The sequence below is a fragment of the Marmota marmota genome, unplaced genomic scaffold (assembly GCF_001458135.2).
Source record: "Marmota marmota marmota unplaced genomic scaffold, marMar, whole genome shotgun sequence".
In the NCBI taxonomy this organism is placed as follows: Eukaryota; Metazoa; Chordata; class Mammalia; order Rodentia; family Sciuridae; genus Marmota; species Marmota marmota.
In genome coordinates, this window is record NW_025999944.1 from 3930222 (window position 1) to 3945633 (window position 15412).

The 15412-nt window shown below is 46.7% G+C and overlaps 1 protein-coding gene across 4 annotated transcripts in view; it reads left to right on the top strand.

Annotated features, from left to right (window-relative positions):
* Adra1a (adrenoceptor alpha 1A) overlaps positions 1–15201 on the top strand; it is a 100513-nt gene extending 85312 nt beyond the window's left edge. For all 4 annotated transcript variants that reach the window (XM_048801549.1, XM_015499456.2, XM_048801550.1 and 1 more), the window contains exon 3: positions 474–15201. In XM_048801549.1, coding sequence (XP_048657506.1) covers positions 474–991 — 518 coding nt within the window. In that variant the 3' untranslated portion in view covers positions 992–15201. The remainder of the gene's footprint in view (positions 1–473) is intronic.
* The last annotated feature ends 211 nt before the right edge of the window (positions 15202–15412 follow it).

Consider the following 15412-nt stretch of genomic DNA (forward strand, 5'->3'; position numbering starts at 1 on the left):
TTGTTGGTCAATGAGATCAGGCTCGAATTGACTCCGGAAAAATTTGTGACTCTGGAGTCCTTTGTGATAGTTATTATTAGGCACTCCCAAAGAACCAGATTTTAAAATGGATTATTCAAGTAGATTCCAACTTGTTTCAAAATTCAGACAAAAATATTTGTCTTAACCAGTATTTAATATTTCATTATTCAAGTCTTCACAGGACCCACCCAGTGATATTCCATCACTGACAGAGCTGATGTCACCTTGTCCTTTGGGCCTGCTGTCATATTGATGGCCACACGTGGGCCACATAAGAATGGTCTTTGAGGATATGACCAAGAGGTTTCTAGCAAATGTGATAAACTCTGATGCATCAGGAATCTTCTAAACATTCAAAAAATATAAAAAGATGCATATTGGTTTGTTTTCCTAGTCACTTGGCCTATTGAATTGCAAATAATATATGTATGACTCTGTGTGTTTTCTTCCAGGGTCTTTCTTTCCTGATTTCAAGCCCTCCGAAACAGTTTTCAAAATAGTATTTTGGCTTGGATACCTAAACAGCTGCATCAACCCTATCATCTATCCATGCTCCAGTCAAGAGTTCAAGAAAGCCTTCCAGAATGTCTTGAGAATCCAGTGTCTCCGCAGAAAGCAGTCTTCTAAGCACACCCTGGGCTACACCCTGCATGCCCCCAGCCAGGCCCTGGAGGGGCAGCAAAAGGACATGGTCCGCATCCCCGTGGGATCCGGGGAGACCTTCTATAAGATCTCCAAGACGGACGGGGTCTGTGAATGGAAATTTTTCTCTTCCGTGCCCCACGGATCTGCCAGGATTACAATGCCCAAGGACCAATCAGCCTGCACCACGGCTCGGGTGAGAAGTAAAAGCTTTTTGCAGGTCTGCTGCTGTGTGGGGCCCTCAGACCCCAGCCTTGGAGAAAACCACCAAGTTCCAACCATTAAGATCCACACCATCTCCCTCAGTGAGAATGGAGAGGAAGTCTAGAGGATAGGAAAGGTCAGAGAAAAGGGGTGACCCTAGGCTCCCTCCCCACTTCCCACACAGAAGGCCACTCACCCTTCCTGCAGGACAAGAGGGCACCATCTAACACAGGCCCATCTGGGAATGGGGTGGGGGAGGAGACCCAACTCATCAGGCAGCAGGTGGGTCTCATGGAAGAGGCAGGATGTCTCACCACCACCTGGTTCAAAATGAGCCAGATGGCATTTCCCTCAAGCTAATATCTCTCAGTCATTTTCTGAATCTGCTTTCCACAACTGGCCCTTTCAACGAAAAACACCATGGGAAACAGAATTTCATACACAATCCAAAAGACTATAAATATAGGATTATGATTTCATCATGAATATTTTGAGCACACTCTCTAAGTTTGGAGCTATTTCTTGATGAAAGTGAGGGTATTTTATTTTCAGGCTAAACCTACTCACAGCCACATTTGACATTTATGGAGACAGGGCCGAGAGAGGAAGAACTGTAAGATGGTGGCCAATACCCGGGCACGTTCTTTTAAATTGAGTTTTAAAACTCCATCATTTCTTATACAACGAGTTTCTCAACTTGGGTGCAACTGGACAGTGAGATTTACCCTTGGCTGCACTTTGGATATTGTTCCTTGTCCCCTAAAGGGACATTCATGTCTCAGAATGGGACAGATACACATTCTCTGCCATTGGGCTTGGAGAATGTGGAAAGAACCAAGCAGGAAAAGCAGACTTTTCCCAAGAGACATGAGGCTCAGTTTTGCAAGTTAACTACTAAGGACAGAAATCCTTCCAGAAGCTCCCAGATTAGATGAAAGAAAGCTCCTTCTGCAACATTTAAAGATCAAGAAGTTGGGGTGGGTGCTCATTTCCTCCTAAGGTAAAGATTGCCAAATTACTCCACAGCATTTTTGATGTGGCCTAAAAAGACCTTTCTTGACAAATCACTTACCTTTTCCAGAACTCCAATTTGAAAATACAGAGCTCATTCTCTTTTGACTTCCATTTCTTTTTATCTGCTTGCCAACTGCATATTGAGGTGAGGTTTACCTGGGTTGTATTGGAATGAGCCCAAGGTCCAGGTATATCCTTCCTGAACTTTGAAAGACACTAATGCTCAGCCTTGAACATGGAATGACTGATGGCCAAAGAACTGCCCAGAGCATGAGTTTGCAAACGTTTTTGACAAAAACCCATCTATCCTGGTAAAAGATCCAGTAGCCTATTCAATTTCATCTATGCCTGCTTTCTGCAAGAACCTGGGGAGCATGCTATTTTTCAATTATATAAACACCGAATTTTGACAAACCTTAATAACTCAGATGACTGCTAATGACGGAGATGGTAACCATATGTAAAAATTCAAATATGCCTGTCATTCCACATTAAGAACTTAAATAGTAGGATTTAAGAATTCCAGAGCAGGTTGAAGGGGATACGTAAACTTCCAGCAAGGCTATGGCCCCAGTATCTTTCTCTTCCTTCCTTGCTGCAAGGTGCTCGTTTCCTTAAATCTTTCTCAAAGGCGACTCTCTTTCCACGCTGCAACGGATGGTCTACATGCATGTGGGTTGGGGCTTTGTGGTGGGTTGTGTTTGGATTTTGAGTAGGACTGCTTCCTCGGTGTTATTCTGCCTAGAGTCCTCTGATTGTCCAGAGGGACGGATATTTGGCCTTGTGTTCAGAACTTGGATTCTGGCACTTAGAAGTTGGCTGGATTTTTAGACTCTCCTGGTCCTCTCTGCATGTCCCGTAATGCTTCTACCAGATGTGTCCTTTGTATTCTCAAGGCAGGCATTAGGGAGAACTGGAATATGCAGGCCTCACTAATTTCTGCCTTGATAGGAAAGATAAGCCCTGTTGTCCAGAGAGCTTCTTTCAGATTCTGAATTGGGGGTGGGGGTGGGGGTCATCACGCTTGGCCCTGGTTTCCCCTGCAGGAAGGGTATCCTCATAGATAATCACTTTTCTTCAGCAAAATGTTATCCCATGTTAGAGATGATCTTTTAAACACTTTTACAGATAAATCTAAATTTTAGATATGGGAAAATGAAGAGCACCAAAAAGTCAGCATGCCACTTTCAATCAAAGTAAACCCCTAAGAAATCTTTTGACCATCAGATAAAAACCATGACAATTGTATTCATGTAAAGTTATCCATAAATAATTGTCTGCTCCACTGTTCTCCAGCACCACTCTCTCTGTGGAGGCAAACTTTTCATGTTTTTTTTTTCTTTTCCCATAGCATGATAACTGGTATAAACATGCCAAGAATTGGTAATGTCACCCAAAAGTTAGTAACAATGTGGATTAAACAATACACAAGTTATGTTTTACTCATCCACAAAAATATCTGTACTTTTAAGCATGCCAAAAATTATCTAAAATTGTTACAGCTAAACAAATGATTGTCATATTTATACTCACATGTTTACTGTTTCTATTTGGAGTGGGAGGAATTTACCCAGAGTAACAGTGGTTACAATGTTTTCTCCAATGTGTTATAAAAAGCAGCTGCTCTGGGATTGTCCCGACATCACAAGAATCGATGTTGATGTCGCATGGGAGAGGCGAGATGGGCCTTGATTCTGCAGATCATATTGCATGCGTTGAAAGGGTCCTTGAAGTTCTTTATTCAAAAATTTCCCCAGACTATTTGCAAGGGTTTCAGAAGAGCATTTTACTCACCCTCCTTTTCTTCTCATTTGCTTCTGGGGCGAGACCTGCATAGGTCCTCATACCCACACTTTAAAATATGGTTACTTGGGATTGACTGCAAATTAACCTTGGCAAGTAGGCTACCAAATCTCCAGTGCAGCCAAGAGCAGGTCATCATCAGAAATTTGTATCTACAATTCCATCAGACCACACCACTTTTTTAGGGTTGATTATCTAGAATGTTGTTCAGACCTTGCAAGAAGGGACAAGTATACCAACTTGGGAGAAGATGGGCACATGAGAGAATGCAGAAGAGGCTTCGTAGGCCAAGAATGGAAAACACAGTCGTGGCCAGGACACCCACTGGGAGGTGTGTTGAAGTTATTGATTACCAGCCGTGGTTCATAGGAACATTCCGGAAGTGTATTTTTTTGAGAAAAATGAATGTAAACAGATCCATTGCTTACTCTCACGTGTATTCCAACTTTTTTTTAAAATTTTGTTTTGAGTTGGAGAAAAGGGAAGGGATGATAGGTTTTCCACCATGAATTGCAGAGAATGTGTTGAGCATGGGAAACTCATGGATGCCACTGTGAGAGAAGGGTTCAGAATGGTGATTGCCAGGTTGCCAGAGACCCAGGCAATCTGAGGCACCCATTGGCAGCTGTGCTACTTGCTAGATGGCATCCCCCTGCCTCTGGATTTTCTTTCCCATATGAAAGCAGCACATCGCAACCATCTTGGTCTCTCCTCTCTTCAATGTGCACCATCATGCAGATCTTCTAGCTTCAGTGGGTCTCTTGGTCATGGCCTGGGGTGAGAACATTTGGGGAAACTATTTGCTTGGGCAAGTAATCGTTCATCCTTTAATGACAGCTACTTAGTCACAGCTGGACAAACATTCTCAGTTGCTTCTGGGGCGAGATCTGCACAGGTCCTCCTGCCAAAAAACGCTGCCTCTTTATGTGAACATTTGTTGATGTATTTAAGGACAAGAGCTCTGCTCATCAACAAAGCTGGGAGGGGTGGCAATCAAGGGGAAGTCAAGCAGGTGGAAGGCAAATCTCCTAGAAAAAGCCAGGGAAGGCAGAGGTGGCAGAGGTGGCACACATGGAGACATCAGAGCTGTACTCACTCGACCCTCTGATCTCTTTTACACTACTAGGACTTTTAACCATGAAACCACCTGTACACAGCTCCCGACGAGCCCAGTTGGAACACTGTTGCGCCTGCTCCGTGTCTACAAACTAAGCTGTGGAGCAGGGCTGAGTCCACCATCTTCCAAAAGCAATGGCAGCAGTGGCCTCTGGCCCTTCAAAGTCCCTGCAAGATGAGTGAGTGGAAATGACTGTCACCCAGCTGAGCCAGGAAAACAAGTTAGGATGTCAGCAGAGGACCCTGGCCCCTTGCCCGGGTTGCCATCAGCACAATCTTATTTTTGATCCCCAGACCCAAATGTCATGTGGGTGGACTGGGAATCGCTGCATCTGCTCTGGGTAGGACAATGTCATTTCTTCTTCACCACTGCAGCCGGATTATGGGTTCTCCCACCTGCAGGGAAGGCTGCGGGGTGGCAGGGGGGCTGAGGGGCAGGGCGTTTAGTGGTGTTTTGCTGCAGCTAAGAAGCAAGGAACTGCCGTTAGGCTGGAAGCTTGCTCATTTCAAGAGGCAAAATGATTCCTTTTCCTTTCCCTGTGGCTCAGGAGTTTCTACATTATCTCCCTCCATATCATGTTCAGTGTGGACATGTTATAATCTGGAAATAATTTTGGCCAGACTAGGAAAGCTACAGACTTCATTAGGTAAAAAAATCTTAAAGCAGTTGTATACTGTATTTAGAGAAAAATATGCCGAGGGCATGAGCCTATTAGACAGCCTGAATACAGCAGGTGCATTTGAATGTGAAAGAGAAGACGTGAAGACTGAAAAGCCCAATGTGAGTTTCTTATTTTCATCCATGACTTTGCTTTTTATTTGTCCAGGTGATTTCTCTTATCTCGGGACATTCCCATGTGGCAGAAAGAGAAGCAAGGGCTTCACTTGGCATATGAAGAAATAGGGGAGTGAGCGGAGGGGTTTCTTTGAATATCCCCATATTCAGCCTCCACCTCCTTTTTCAACAACACCTCCACGTCCCCAAGGTCCACAGCCTCTAACTTTCCTGTTTTGCCCCTCCATCTCTAACCCATAATTCCAGCTGTGTTGGCACCTGCTCCCCTGCTCTCTCTGGCAGCACAGTATCATCCCAGGGGCCAAGTGCAGGTTTGTCCCCGTTTCTCTCCGTGGCTACCAGACAGGACATGTAATTCTGCTCCTTCTCCCTAGCTAGAACACCACGGAGTTAAGGAAAAGTTAGGAAAGGAGGCTCTTGGTTTGCTCAATTTGGTGGCATGTAAGCCACAGTCAGCAATGACTGTCACCATAAGGTCCTCAGGAACACAAAGGTCCCAAAGGGAACCACGGGAACACTCCTACTCCCAGTGAGCCTGCCAGTCACTGCGGACACTGATGGTCAGCAGCAAACTACCTCCCTGTGCCAAGCACTAACTTGGCATGAAAATCACAGAGAGGCACAGACAGTTCCCAACTTAGGAGCTGGATGGGTTCCAAGTTCACCTGCCTAGAAATCAAGAATGATTTTCCAACAGGCATTGTTACACATGGGGAGGGGAGGGCTGTTCCCAGATGAACCAAAAAATAAAAGTCTATTTAATGTTCACCAAGACTTGGCAAACTTTTTCTGTAAACAGCTAGTTAGTAAATGGTTTAGGCATTATGAGTTTTATGTTCTCTATCACACGTATTTCTCTGTTTGGACTTTTTGGGGGTAGGGGAGATCATCCTTTAAAAATGTAGACCCATTCTTAGCTTGAAAAAAAAAAAAAAAAGGTGTGGGCCAGATTTAGCCCATGAGGATCAATTTGCCACCCAGCACAGCTTCCAGCACAGTACAAATAATAGGAAAGAGTTTGGGGTGTTCAGCATATAAACATTTTTTAAACGTGTCATTCATTGACACATCTCCACTTAGCTAAATCAATGCTCCCAACCTGCATGAGTTGCTAGTCAAAGTGACAAGTTCAGGTCCCAGGGTGATTTTCTGAGCAGGTGCAAAAAGCAGAGGTGAGACCCTCTGCACTCCCTCACTGTCCCTCACAGAGCAGACAGGTCCACAGGAGCCCAGGTGAATGGGTTTCTGGCTCAGCCCTTCACCTCCTGGGCCTGACTCAGAGAACAGCCACAACTACATGCCCCTTGACCAAGGCTAACCTCAAATTCCTCCAAGCCCTTGGAAACTACTAAAGGGGAGGTCCACAGAAGTCTTTGGGGGCCACACTTGGCTCCTTGGAGAGTCCTCCTGACCACAGTGCCCTGTACCGGGGCATTTGCAAGCCCTGCCTGGAGCTCACTGAGAGTCATGGGGTACAAACGGAGGACATCTGCCAAAGGACAAACAGAAGGAGGAGCTCTTCTTCTCCTCTTCTTTTTCCTGTTTTTTCTTTTTTCTGTAAGTCAGGGGTCCCCTAACTGGGAAAGACGTGGTGTTGCTATGGGGAAATGTAGTTGGCCCTCCCAGGCACAAAAGCCAGGTTCCGAGCGAGGTGTGTGCTGGGGAGCACCCTGCCCTTCCCTCTCCAGCCCTGGTGGGTGCTGAGGGGCAGAAGGACATTCCCAATTGGAAATAAGCTCTGTGCTCATGGCGCCCGGCAGGGTGCCTGCAATGCTGAGGAGATGCCTTCACTGGGCCTGGGTGCAGTGGGTGCAGAACTGCTAGAGAAGGACCTGGAAACATTGGGGCTCTTTTAATGACACTGCTGCCTCCTTTGAGTACAAAAGGGGAGCTTTGGATGAACACTGTGCGGCAGGGGCCCTTCCCCCTCCCCTGCTCTTGATCTTGCCTTTCCCAGCCTCCTGTCCTGTCCCTTCCTCTGTCTCCATAACTCCACCCTGAACTTCCTGCTGACTTTACTGACCACGTGAGATGTTGGGGTAGGCACCCTTCTCCGTGGAATGTTCTGCTCTGGGTGACAGGACGGGGCTTCCCTGAGTAACAGCCCTGACTCAGTGAATTCTGGTCCCTGCAGCCTCCCTGCCCAGGGCGGGGGACCTGTCCACAAAGGTGAGGACGTTCTCAAGGCCCCAGTCCTCAAGAACATTCACCCTCTCCTTGTATTGCTGTCTCTCTGGGCTTACACTGTTGGTTCCAATGAAGGTGCCAACACTGTGTGCGGCCACGTGTTAGAAAACAGCTGGTGGTCAGAGTGGTTCCTGGTGTTGCTGACCACACTCCCGGGGTGGGCACCTCTTCTGTTGCCAGTAGTCGCCGCTCACTGACAATTCAGACGTCTTGAACTGAGCCTCGCAAAGTCACCTTCTGTCCTCTTGCTCCTCATCTTTTGTCTCTTGCCTTTAATGTTTCTTTTCTGTTGGATTTTCCCTGGGGCCTTCGAGGCCTTAATTCATCCTATAAAGTAAACCTGGCTCCTTTAGCATTGGGCACAGGAGGCACACCCCAGGCAAAACTGTCAGCTAGGCAGAGATGTTCTTCCCTTCTGGGCTCTGCTTCTTCTTCCTGTCCCCACCAGCTCATCTTTGACTGGGACTTCTTCACTCCCCTTGTCCTTGCATTGGGAACTTTTCTGCCCCAAGAAAAGAGTCCCCTCCCACCAAGTGTGTTCTGGCTTTTGCTGCCATGGCTCCATGCATCTTTAGACCCATCATTACCAAGCACTGCAGACTGGGTGGCTGCAGCCAGACGTCTCCTGTCCTACTGCTCTGGAGGCTGGAAGTCCAAGGTCAAGGCATTAGCAGGTGGTTTCTTCAGAGGTCTCTCCCTGTCTTACGCCGTCTGTGCATGCACAGGTCCCTGTCCCAACCTCTTCTCATCAGAACACCAGGCTTATTACAGCAGAATCTACCCTCATGACCTCCCTAAAGACCCTATTTTCAAACACAGTCCTGGTGTGAGATAATGGGGGTCAGGGGTTAGGATTTCAATAGGAATTTGGGAGGCACTCAGCTCACCCATATGAACCTTCCCTGCTCTCTTTCTTCTAATAACAACAACAACAAAAAGTATCCATAATTCTTTTCCCAGATCAGAAGGTCAAATTTGGCCCTTTCTGATTACCCCAACCCCTCCCCAAGTTCTTACACCAATTCTCTGTAAAATATATTTGTCAATTAATCGTGCACTGTATTTTTAAGATCCATATCTATTTAGTGTACTTTAAAATGTGAATTGCATACACTGTGCATATATAAGTTCTGTCTACTCAACTAGATAAAAACTCCTGGGGAGCATGAATAGCCATGTCATTTAATTGGACTAAGACCCCCAGTCCCAAGTAGGCAAGGAGAGAGAAGAGTAGACTAGGGTCTGGAGACCAGGCCCATAGGGACATGGACATACCCCGGAAGGCCCAGGGAAAAGGTTGAGGATCCTGGGGTTTCTGAAAAGTTATAGTAAAGCCATCACAGTGGTGCATGCCTTTAATCCCTGTGGCCTGAGAGGCTGAGGCAGGAGGATCGCAAGTTCAAAGCCAGCCTCAGCAATTTAGTAAAGCCCTAAGGAACTTAGCAAGACCCTGTCTGTAAACAAAATATATAAAAAGGAATGGGGATGTGGCCCAGTGGAGAAATTAGGTTCAATCCTGGTGTTAAAAGAAAATATTTTTTAAAAAAAATCATAGTAAGATCCTAATTAAGGGGAAGATCACAGCCATGGAGACTCACAGGCCAGCAGCCACCTCAAGTCAGGGGATAGATGGTCACCCCAGAGACACCGGCGCCCAGGAAAGCAGAGCCCCCTCCCTGAATGTGCAGACCCCAGACCCTAAGGGCAAGGTGGAGTCAAGGACCAGCTGCAGTCCAGTCCTGAGAACCAGATCTGGGAGGACCTTCGGGAGCCTGTGGTCAACCCAGGCCTTCCCAGTCTCAGGTGGATTAAGGGTATGTCGATGGGACCTGCCCGACTTCAGGATTGGCTTGGAAGATGGGTACCCAGGGTGGCTTCTGCAGGGTCTTGAAGCACCTTGTGTGCCCACCTGGCCTTTCTTGTGAAATTCTCCTATTTCTGTTTCATCAGCCTCCTGAGCTGTTGTGGACATATTCCTTGCCCTCCCAGCTCCACCTGACAGCCACAGAGGGATATCTCCTCCTCTGCCCTGGTTCCCGCTGAGAAGCGGAGGGCATTTATCCTCATTAGGAAGACTCAGGGCGCTGACACACAGCATCTCCTGGCTGGCGTTCTGCACAAGAGACAAGGCTGCTTGGGTTTCCCCTCCACCCCCCCGTCCCAGGGGACTCTCAGATTGCAATTGTTCCTCGTCCCCCAATATCAACAGCAAGGAAGCACCCCTATTGCTAGAGCAACACCGTTCATCAGCTTTGGTCCAATCTAGAAATAAGGGAAAGAAAAGTCACATGAAAAGCCAGGGCCGACAGAAGAATTCAGTGTATTCAAGCCAGATGCCACCCAAATACAGGGTGGCATGCCTGTAGCGAGCGCTTACTGATTTATCCACTTAAAGGAAAATTGTCTTTCTCCCCTAACCTGGGTCTGCATCCTTTAGCTCAACCTGGCCTCACCTCTCACCATTGCCATCGCCAGGGTTGGTGTTCATCAAACACCAAGCATGGGGTGAGGACTTTTTGCCCCCCAGTGTCTTCCCTTCCCAGGGCCCTGTGTCATATGGGAGAGGACAGTGGTGGTAAAGAGCAGAGACGGAGGTGACGTTGACAAACGGTAGGGGAAGGAGCAGTTTCAATTTACAAATAAGGATGCCCAAATTCCAGCCAACAAGTAGGGAAGCTATTAAAAATATGCTAGAAAGCATTTTTATGAGCAAAACATACCAGCATTGCAAGTATTTAAGTAACAATTTATTGCCAGTTTTCTACAGACCTTTTTTTAAAAGAGATAAACATTGATTAGAAAATAATTGAATTAAAAAGTGGAGTCCCATGCTGGCTGACCCCTCCATTTCAGCAGTTGGCAACCAAACATGTCACACAACCCCGATTCCTAAACTTCAGTGGAGAGCTGACATGGGCAGCCGGAGTTTCGCTTCCGACTTGAAAGCCCAAAGGAAAGTACTTGCCTTCTTCATAGGATGGGAAGGAAAACAACTATCTTTGTATCTGGGTGTAAGAAGTCCCAGCCGTTCGCTTTCCAACATGTCCACACAAACTCAGCCCAACCTTGCTGACAATGAAAATTCATCCCTAACACGCACCGATGGTGGGTCATACAGAGATAAGGCTTGAACTATACGAGCTCTCTTTTTGGAGCACCTGCTACATGCCAAGCCCCGTGCACACTGTGGGAAGGTGAGGAGCCAGATCTCACAGTCACATTCCCAAAGAACATTCTCACAGAGAACAGTGCATGAGAAGAGGAGGGCAGGGAAATCTGTATGGAGTCAGAGAAAGAGGGAAGATGGGAAAAGGGGGGCTTGCCTGCCCTCCCCTGGGGCTCTCCTTGTGTGAGCTCTCTACCTGCGGAACCTGACCTCCCCTGCCCTCCCAGAGCCCATCACAGGAGGGCAACTAGAAGGATCTTGAGAGCAGTGTGGTGGGAAGAGCTGCGGACAGAGTCTCAGATCTGCCTTCCGCACTGTCTGCATCTCTCAGTGACCAGGCAAGTCTTTTGACCCCTCTGCCCCCGTGTCTCACCTGTGAACTGGGGAGCGGGTGAAGGTATGCAGGAAGATGCCTCATGTGCTGATAAAACCTATGAAATTCAGCAGGCCCCCAACACACGCCAGACACACTCTCTCCAGGTCCCCATTTCCCCTCCCAGTTGCTGTCCACCTAAGACGATTATAACACAGCTTACCTGTATCTTCAAGCCCTGAAAGAAACCACATGCAGGAAGAGAGAGGCTGGATCTCCCCCTCCTTTGCTCTTCATCTACTGCAGCTTTACCTGTTGCCAGAGGTTGATTTGCACTCACTGAACACTCACTTCTCTTTATCTAGGCAGGAAGTCACAAGCAAGCATGTGCCAACCTGGGGCGCTGACATGTCTAACGCAGGGTACTAAGCATCAGATTCTCGATTATCCACCTCCAGCTCCCATGCTATTTTATTTGAGTTGGAAATATTCCTCCCTGGATTTTTTTTTTTTAATCAGACTCCTGGCACTACTTTGAAGCTTTCCACCAAAATCAGGATTATAGACACCCAGAACATGGGAACATGGGACCGGGGCTGGCATGTGTTATCTTTCTCCCACCAGCCACTCACTGACATTAAGAAGCGTTTTATGTTCTCGCGGTTGTCCTGTGAAGGATGCTACATAAAATGCAGTCGTTCTAAAAAAGGTGTGGGTGTGAGTTTCCATAACCGACGTTATGGAAAAAAGAAGTTGTTTTGACCGCTGGAAGAAGGGACAAGATTTGACACAAAGCTGAGGTTTAGAATCATCTTTTCCTGGTAAGTGTCAGAAGTGAAAGTTTACAAGAAAAAGCAGTCCTCCCCAGTCCCCCCCCCCCCCCCAGCAGATTGTGAACAGAGGGAGGTTTGATTTTGTGGAATTGAGCCCCTGTCCTGGGAACTCCAGAGCAATCTCACTTCTGATTTCAGACCTGCCCCTTAGCTCCAGGACTGTCGTGGAGCCTTGAAAGGGTCTGCAGGAAGCTTCTGGGCAGGGGGTTTAGCAGCAAAGTCCCCACCGAGCTCAGCTCAGCAGGGCTCCGTCTGATGGGGCATTCAGCTCTACCCAGAGGCTATCATTAGCAGGGACACAGCCACCATCTTCCTGCCAAATGGTCTTTTGTGACTCAGAACCTCAAACTTGCTTTAAACGGAGGAGAAAGTCACTTTCAGAGATGGGGTTCTTGGCCCAGCCCTCCTTTGGATAAACAGAGTCTATGACTATTTTGGTCCTCTGGGTTTTAAGAAGCAGCTGCTAAGTTATGGCAAGAGCGAAGGGATCAGTGTTGGTCCAAATTAAAGTGAAGAGTTTCCAGTTCTTTCAGGGTTGGAGGGGAAAAAAAAAAAAAGCTAGAGCAATATGTCACAGGGAACAGCACGTGGCTGGCCTGGAAAGGGGGAAATGAGCGCTGCTTCTGCTGAGATGACCCACCCCTTTCCAGATCTGGCCTGCAGAAATGGATACTTCAGCTTTGGAGTAAGAATTCCCACTCTAAAAAACGGATAAAATTTTGATCACATTGATGCATGAAGCTTAGTATATTAAAAGTAGAATATGATTGTTTGAAGGTCAGTCCACGTTGTTTCATCAGGGGGCATTACCCCCATTACGAGGAGTCAGCTCCCTGTCCATGAATTCCATCTTTCCTGCCTCACGAAGGGCGTGCAACCCTGCCGTCATTCCTGCTCCCCTCTGAGCTTTAGAATCCTCCTCGGGAGCTGCCAGGTCTTGCTCTATCAATGCTCTGTCAAGTTTCATCTGACTGTAGCTCGAATCTCACGTAGGACTGAGGTCCCCTCTGGAACAATGGCCCGAGTTTGGAGATGTCAGCTTAGCAGAACTCCCCCTGCTTCTTCTTAGAAGGTAGATGCTTGTGTTTCCTGAGTGTCCCTCAGATTCTAGCACATCCACAGAAGTAGAAGAAGCCACACCACAAAACAAAATCGCCTTCTCCCAAAGCAGCTGCCATTGCATAAGGCTGCTCTCTCAGGCATTTACCCAGCCTGTAATACCCAGTGCAGACTGACTGTGCACCAGGACCTGAAGATTAACAATGGCAGAGACACAGTCCTTGCCTCAAAGCCCCTGCAGCCCATGGAGAGCACAGCCAAGCCAACAGGTACAGGAGCACGTGGCAAGCGTGTGGGTCAGTATCCCTGCAGTGTTATAGAGACCTGGAGGATGGTGCCTCCCAGCCTCACTGGGGCTTCTCATGAATGGTAACCTTTAGTGGCATCCCTATAGAACAAAACTGAGTGGAGAGCAGAAGGTGTGTTGTTCCTGGCAAGGAAGGAACACATCCATGCCAAGGCCCTGGGTTTGGTGAATCTCAAGCATGTGCTGGGGTTGCCCCCTCTCACTCTACCAGGAGGGGAAAAAAAATCAGCCTTGCTGATCATGGTGGCCAGTCCCCGATACCTGTAGGCAAATTCACCTTCTTGCTGTTTTGAGGCTGAGGAAGAGCTCACTGGGTGAGTCTGTATGTACATAGCGAGCACAGGACTTCCCTAACAGAGCCACCGTGTTTGGCTTGACTGAAGATGGAAAGGCCTTGGTCTTCCAGTGGCCCGATTCTCTGTTCTTCAGGTTGAGCACAGCATTGCAGTGGGTGGCTGAACAAGAAAAGAAGAAAAGCTATTTCTTTCTCTTTGTGCAAATAAACATTGCCTCAAACGTGCTAATCCATAGAACAACCACACCATTTGGAAAATCGAACACAAGGCAATTCTGCATTATTAAAAGTGGAGGAATTATTTGCAGCAAGAAAACATTGTGCAAGGTGTTTTAAAAAAGAAAGAGTTCTGTCCTACAAAACAATGCAGGAGAAAATGGCTTCACAGAGGACCCCCCTGGTGGGCTTCCCCGTCCTCGAAGGTCAGCAGCTCTTGCTAAGGGGCTCCTGCCTAGCAGAGGTGGTGGCAGAACAGAAGACTTGGAGCTGCACTCCGCCATCAGTAGCAGTTAGGAAGGATGTGACTTACTGGGGCGAAGGAAAGCAAAAGGCAAGGCTCATTTTCCCTGTGAAATTAAAACCGAAGTTGAGTAAACAAGACAGATGCATTTAAACTTGGACTCTGCAACACTTCCTGACTCTCTCCAGCTTTTCTGCTTGTATCCTCCTTAGCTCTGCTCAAAATACAAACCCAGCTTGTCCTCGTCGCCCGAGAAGTAGACGTGGGCTGGCTGGCTGATTTTAGCTGCTATGGTTTTCCTATAACCTTTACAACTGTTGTGATAAGTGAGATCCCTGTGAGGTATGATGTCTAGCTGCACCGTGTTTGTGAGCCATGCCCACCCGCTCCAAGCTTGCTGTTCCGTCAGTCCAGCTGACAATCTCATTACCTTCCCTTCTATATTAAAAAAAAAAAGTTAGTCTGAATCATACTGAGAGTTTGGTATGTGCTCTGTGCTATACGAGAGAGAATTCTCTCCTGCATCTGATTAATATGTTCATGTGTGTGAATTGTTATACTTGAATTATCTGCACCAATTGTATTAAGGCATATATCTGACACCCAGGCTGTCTACAATGGCTTCAAAACATTTTATTTCTTTTAAATGGACTGAAATTTGCTTGGAATGTGCTACTAAGTGTTCCTGAATTTTCTACATGCTATTTTTACAGGTTCATTTGTTTATAATGTGACATGGTGATCATGTTGGTTTTCTGTTCTATTTTTCTTTGAAGAAAATGAATGTACATATTTCAAAGCAAATGAATAAATTATTGAGAAACTATAAGGATCATGCCCATTGTTAAAAGTGAATTTATTTTATTTGTTTAATAAAGTGTTCAAATAACAAGAATTTATATTGTCCTTATTCATATGGATGCCATGTATTTAAGTGTTGTTCGATATTGATATATGTTCTCTAATAAAGTATTTAAGCCTCTTTCTTTTTTTCATGTTTATTTTTTAGTTGTAGTTGTCAATACCTTTGTTTTATTTATTTATTGTTATGTGGCGCTGAGGATCGGACCCAGGGCCTCACACATGCTAGGCAAGCGCTCTACCATTGAGCCACAACCCCAGCCCCTAAAGCCTCTTTCTTTAGACACACAATGTCCACGTGCCTCAGTCATGATGTGCTGTCACTGTGTCTGCTG